The 6438-nt window shown below is 33.6% G+C and overlaps 1 protein-coding gene across 1 annotated transcript in view; it reads left to right on the top strand.

Moving 5' to 3' along the window:
• Stk26 (serine/threonine kinase 26) overlaps positions 1-6420 on the top strand; it is a 58749-nt gene extending 52329 nt beyond the window's left edge. The window contains exons 7-12 of the mRNA XM_013144406.2: positions 400-585; positions 1679-1827; positions 2887-2980; positions 3421-3483; positions 3565-3701; positions 4662-6420. Coding sequence (XP_012999860.2) covers positions 400-585; positions 1679-1827; positions 2887-2980; positions 3421-3483; positions 3565-3701; positions 4662-4686 — 654 coding nt within the window. The 3' untranslated portion in view covers positions 4687-6420. The remainder of the gene's footprint in view (positions 1-399; positions 586-1678; positions 1828-2886; positions 2981-3420; positions 3484-3564; positions 3702-4661) is intronic.
• The last annotated feature ends 18 nt before the right edge of the window (positions 6421-6438 follow it).

Consider the following 6438-nt stretch of genomic DNA (forward strand, 5'->3'; position numbering starts at 1 on the left):
ACTGCTTAAACATCACCTACATAGAGCTGTTTCCCCAGTCACCCTATATAAATTTCCAACTTCCTGGCCCTTTCCTCCATTAGAACGTCATTTCACTTTCTTACTTTCTTCAGAGAAATGAGTAGTATGTGACTCATTTTGTAGCTAAGAACGTCAGCTCCTTGAGAACAGAGACTTTTGTCTGGCTTATTCATCACCCAAATCCTCTGTGCCTAGAATGATACCTGACACAAATATGGAATCAATAACATTTTTAATCAGTGAATTCTATATGTAAAAATGTAGACCGTATTTCTTCACGGGTTGCCATATGACCATGTCATTATACAGAATATTACATGATAGTAAGCTGCAATGGAGCTTCAAGGTGATATTCTTTGTCCCTTTCTCTTATCTTAGGCTGACATCTGGTCATTGGGAATTACTGCCATTGAACTGGCCAAGGGAGAGCCACCTAACTCCGATATGCACCCCATGAGAGTTCTGTTTCTTATTCCAAAAAACAATCCTCCCACTCTTGTTGGAGACTTTACTAAGTCTTTTAAGGAGTTTATCGATGCTTGTCTGAATAAAGACCCGTCATTTGTGAGTATATATCGCTTTTACCTGTTTTTCTTCTGTTAGATCTACTTATGGCGAAGCTGGCTTTTCCTACAATGGGGATTACAGTACTCATGAAAACTGTCTAATATCCATCCAGGATCTTCTTACACAGATCCTTACTTCCTTTTCTCCTTTCTTTCCTTGAACCTTTTGCTTGATCCCCTACTTCCTGTTTATTCTAGTGATCATTTCATATTTCAAGGGGGAGAGATATTTGAGAAATAAAACTCATTTTTATTTTATGCCATTATTAAACCACATGTATAAATATTATCAATGATTCTTTCAACTATGTTGTCATGTAAACTATATTTAAGTTTAACTATTTTTATTTAATGTTTAGAAAATCCAACATACAATTTGATCCTCTGCCTGCTCTAGTGAGCTCTCCTCATTTATCTGGCAAGTTTTGTTATAGTTGTTTTACTGTTGTTATCTTCTGGAGATTAGAAATATGCAGGAACTGTCTAAACTTGATATAACTATTTAAAGTTGATAATAAACATTCTGGTCCTAATAAAATGCTGGAAGGTAGGTATCCCCACAGCAGCTGGTGTTTGCATTTAGACACAGTGGGAATTGATTCTTGATAAAGAAGCCATTGTAAGATATTAGCAAAAAATGACAAATTTAGGGATTTGTAAGATATGTACAAATGATAACAAAATTATATAGCTCACCAAGTTTTGTGGATTTTTTTCAATTTAGAGTAAATTAATAAAAGCTTCATAAAGCATTATGATGAAGTATTTTTAAATTTTTACTTCTTAAATCGTACCATAAGTTGCTCTGCTTTTGAGAAAACTTTTCCAGCCTGCTGGTTTGCTAGGAGTTAGTCTATCTCCCACCCACTGGACTTTAATAAATTGGGGTAACAAAGTAAGGGATATCATGTGAGCAGATTAAAGAACACAATTACCTATTTTCCCACAGGAACAGCATGGCAATTTAATTATCCTCATTTCCATAGGCTTTTTAAAATAAATTTCTGTGTAATAATTTCAATGATTTTTACCATCCCTTGCAATCATAAAGAGCCTTAAAATAGCCATGTATCCTTCATTCTGTGCCTTAGCGTCCTACAGCTAAAGAACTTCTGAAACACAAATTCATCGTAAAAAATTCAAAGAAGACGTCTTATCTGACAGAACTGATAGATCGATTTAAGAGATGGAAGGCAGAAGGACACAGTGACGATGAATCTGATTCTGAGAGCTCCGATTCGTATGTACCCATTATTTAATTTTTATATAGGAAGCTCAATTTTATACAAAGCACATTCTGAAATTTCACTTTTAGAACCTGGGAAAGTCTGTTTCAGTCACTGTCTGTGGAACATAATGAATTTAGAAAGACAGTTTTTTCTTGGAAGTGACTAGCTCTAGTTTTGAATGGTCTTGGTCTAACCCCTAGTGGATACTTGAGTATATTACAAAATTTTGGAAAAACATTCAATTAAAGGTTTTATTTTAGCTTACAGGAAGTAATAAGGTAGTGTGTCTATCCATACTTGGACAACAACCTACAAAATCCCTGTGGAGAACTGACCTGCAGGCCTTGCCACCTCTTGGCCGTGTTCCAAATTCTGATCAGACCGATACATTTAGGTATTCCTTGATGGGCTGGGGATACAGCTTGGTGGCAGAGTGCTACTGTGCACAAAGCCCGAGGTTTGATCCCTGGCACTTCTTACCCTTTGAAAACAGATTGCAATATTTTTTTAAAAATTTTTTTTTTCAATGGCAGCATTATATTAACAATTCAGCCTCTAACTCCCTAGTTTAATTTTGACTAGAAGAGACAATAGGCTATAGCAGAATTTACATTTTCACTAGGAAAACTGGCACAAAGACAGTACTAAATTTCTTTTGTTAAGACTGATTTCTGCATTATGATAAAGTGCTCCAAACTGAAAATGTGTACAGTATATCAGCATAGTTTTATATTCTCTTCCAATGACTGTTAGCCTTAGCTGCCCATGGGAATCACCAGGGGACTCTCAAAAGACACAGTCATGCTACTGGATATCGTGATTTAATCCTCAGGGAGAAATACATGTGTAGGAATCCTCCACATGGGATTCTGATGCATATTTAGCACTGAGAAACACTGCTATTCTTCAGTAATATGTATCTACCAGAAACTGTGATCAGAGGCTTTTTTTATACTGTGAGTTGTTAAACATGGGGATAATTATCTCTTCAGATTCTGCCTGCATTGATTTGGTATTTTTTCTATGCTGAATTATTTAGGAATTTATAGAAACTTTGTTGATCTCTTTAGGGAATCCAGCAGCAGGGAAAATAATACTCACCCTGAATGGAGTTTCACCACTGTGCGAAAGAAGCCTGATCCAAAGAAACTACAGAATGGAGCAGTATGTATATAAAGATGATTAGCTCCTTTTGATAGCTCTCACTACAGTGAGTTTATAATACTAGTTAGACTTTAACATCCCTAAATGTCTGTTTTTCTCACTGTGTACACAATATTATTTATCTTTAATTTTGAACCAATTAAAAGAAAATTTCAAAACAAATGATAATGGAAGTCATTTGAGTAGTCACTAGTATCCTTAATGCAATTCACCTTGAGATACAGAAGCCTAAAGAATCATAGACATCTCCTGTAATCCTAGAAGACAGGGGTCTTAGGTTGATGAATGGAAGCTAGAGATATGAAGAAAACATAGTGACTTGCTTTATCTTGTATCTTGAGGGAGATATCCAAAGTAGTTCACATTCTTTACAGAATAAGTAGGAATATCATGAATGATTGTTGCAATTTCATGTGTATAACATATTTATTTATTCAAAGGAGCAAGATCTTGTGCAAACCCTGAGCTGTTTGTCTATGATAATCACACCTGCATTTGCTGAAGTAAGTGCAGGCTTTTTAGCATTGGATCTCTACTTTAAGTAGTACAGTATTTTAGATATTATAGTTATCAATCTTTCTCAGCTTAAACAGCAGGATGAGAATAATGCAAGCAGGAATCAGGCAATTGAAGAACTCGAGAAAAGTATTGCCGTAGCTGAAGCCGCCTGCCCGGGCATCACAGATAAAATGGTGAAGAAGTTAATTGAAAAATTTCAAAAGTAAGCTGAAAACGTCATTCTTATCTATTAATTGTTGGCCATTATTTTACAATGCAATATCATTATTTTGATGCAGTCATTTAAATTATTCTTACAAAATCATTTTCTAAACGTTGTGTGCTTCCGAACAGTTTGTTGCTCATCTTAAAATTTAAAAGAATATGACAAGATAGTTTCCCACTGAATGAAATGGCTTCCTCCACACCTTTTCCCTAAAGGAGTGCAGACAAAAGGTCTTATTCAAGCACTTGAAAACTTTACTTAGGCATGATTTTATTCTTCTTTATACTCCCCTCAGTATATGCAGAATCATCACTATTCATGGAGTATCCAGTGCTAAAGTTCCTGAGTTTGTCCCTCATATGAAAAATTAAGGAAAAGACCAGGCAATAAAAGGCTCTTATGTTCAACTTCAATTTCTATACTTTCTCTTGAATTGCTGGTTTCATTTGATTCAAAAAAGTTCTTCTAATTTTAAAATTCTTTCTTCAAACAAGACTTTTGTACAAACATATACAGATACATTCCTTAGCTAAAGCACACTATATAGAAAGTTATACAAAATTTCAGTTTATACTTGTTGTATCTCTTTTTGATGTACCTTTGTATTTGCTTGTATTCTTGATGCCACTAGGATCAAGTTGGTACGATCTGAATGACCCGTAAAATCACACACTCTTAAAGAGCTTTCTATGTATTTAAGCCCACTTTTACTCCTAAAGCCCCCTTATAATCCCTTCTGTTATAATGGAAAAACTCGATCTGCTTTTCAATTCACGAGCAAATCAATTGAAAGCTATGAAAGCAGATGTTTATATTTTAGCATTTACATGGTGACTTTCAATCAAAAGAATTTATCTTGTTTGATGAATCAGTTCCTTCATCATGAAGTTCATAGACAAGTGAGAAGTATAAACATGTATCATGGTACATAAACTTAAACCTTTCTTACTTTTGCAGGTGTTCTGCAGATGAATCCCACTAAGAAACCTTATCAGTTGGCTTGTGTTTCGTATGGACCCAGAGAAACCCACCAAAGCTACTTCAAGATTAATGATGCTTTACTCATGAGCTCCATGTGCCTTTTGGATCTTTGCAACATTGAAGATTTGGAAGAAGCTATTCAACTATTTTGTGATGGTGTTTATCATTTTATATTTTAAAGAGATTATTTTGTAATGAATAATTTTTAATACTATAGTTTCACCTGTATTGTAGTAAATGTTGAGATACAGTTTTACTTTTAGGTATCATTATTTCTTAAGTTACAAGGAAAAATGCTTTTCAAGTTTTGATCTTTAGTTAACTGTACACTCATGAAACATGCAGGTCTTGAGAAATCATTCTAAAATATTCAGCTCTGGTAAACTATCAAGTTGCAGAAAGTTTCTTTGTACACAAGCAGATTAACAAAAATGATTCTTTGTGGGAGGATGGAAATAAGTCATACCTTCTTAAAATAGAAGTTTTTAAAGAGGCTCTTGGAAATGAAACCTTGGAAGGTTTTGACTCTTAACACCAAGTTGCTCTGAATTCAGGAAGCTCAATGATGATCACATTTGAGAGCCCTGTTTAAAGCATGTATAGGCAACATGTAGCAACAGAAGTACTTCTTGGTGTGCAATATTCATCTTCTCTGTTAGGTGAAAGAGGCAATTAACCCATATTTAATATGGTTAGACATTCGAAGTAATGTCACTATTGGTTTTTGGTAACACTGGAAGAATTTGTCTGGTTTCATTCTTTAAATCTTCAACACAAATGCATATTATATGCTTGGATTTAGAGCTTCTAACAAAGCTAATTGTCCTGTGATTAAATACCTGATCAACAGGTATGAATATAACTTACACCAGCATATGTTTGTCATTGCAGTAAATTGTTCTATAAAATATTTATATGCTTTTATTCTTCATAATTCTCAGTATATAAGCAGCATGTGTTCATTTTTGAAAGGGTATTTAAATGAGTATTTTACAGTTCATATGAAAATAATCATAGTACAGAATGATTTCTCTCCATACAAAGGTAAATTAGGCTGTACAGTTAATGTTCATTTGTATTTATGGTACTGTTAAGTGGGTAATACCTTTTTCTTTTAAGACCAGTATATATATTGTGCTTGCCTATTTGCTGAATGGGGAGTATCTATCAGTAGTTGTAGATTTGTTTATGTTAATTACTTTTGATAGTTAATGTTTTATTGTTTGGATCTGCATATTTGGTTTTTGCACAAATAGTTCTTTAAAAATTTGAATATTCACCAAATATTAGAAGACAGCTGTTCTGCCAACAAAGAATACAGTTTAGTTCAAGTAGCCATTGTAACTTTTCTCTAATTCAGACACTTGAAAAAGTTGTGTCATATGACAAGAAAATTAGTTTCTTTGGTGCCTATAACAATTACTTTTAATGCATTACATTTGGAAGTAATGATTCAGTTAAATATTTTGCCTGCTATGTAATTTAATTATAGTTTATAATCTATAGAGCTCTGAAAATAATTTTGCAATTCATACCATGGATCAAATCAATATTTTTGTAAAAGTAAAAGCAACAAATTTATAGATCGATTGTTTGAAACCTTACAACACAATGGCATCATAGACACAAGTTGTATTGCTTATTCATTATAGTTACTAGTCTTGGAAACTGTTTCTAAGTAAAGTATATGCCAGTGTTTTGGAGATTTTGAAAAATAAATATTTAAATTTCATGATCTTCAGTGTTTGTTTTC

Source organism: Cavia porcellus, unplaced genomic scaffold, assembly GCF_034190915.1.
Source record: "Cavia porcellus strain 051 isolate PalLab524CR breed Dunkin Hartley unplaced genomic scaffold, mCavPor4.1 scaffold_3, whole genome shotgun sequence".
In the NCBI taxonomy this organism is placed as follows: domain Eukaryota; kingdom Metazoa; phylum Chordata; class Mammalia; order Rodentia; family Caviidae; genus Cavia; species Cavia porcellus.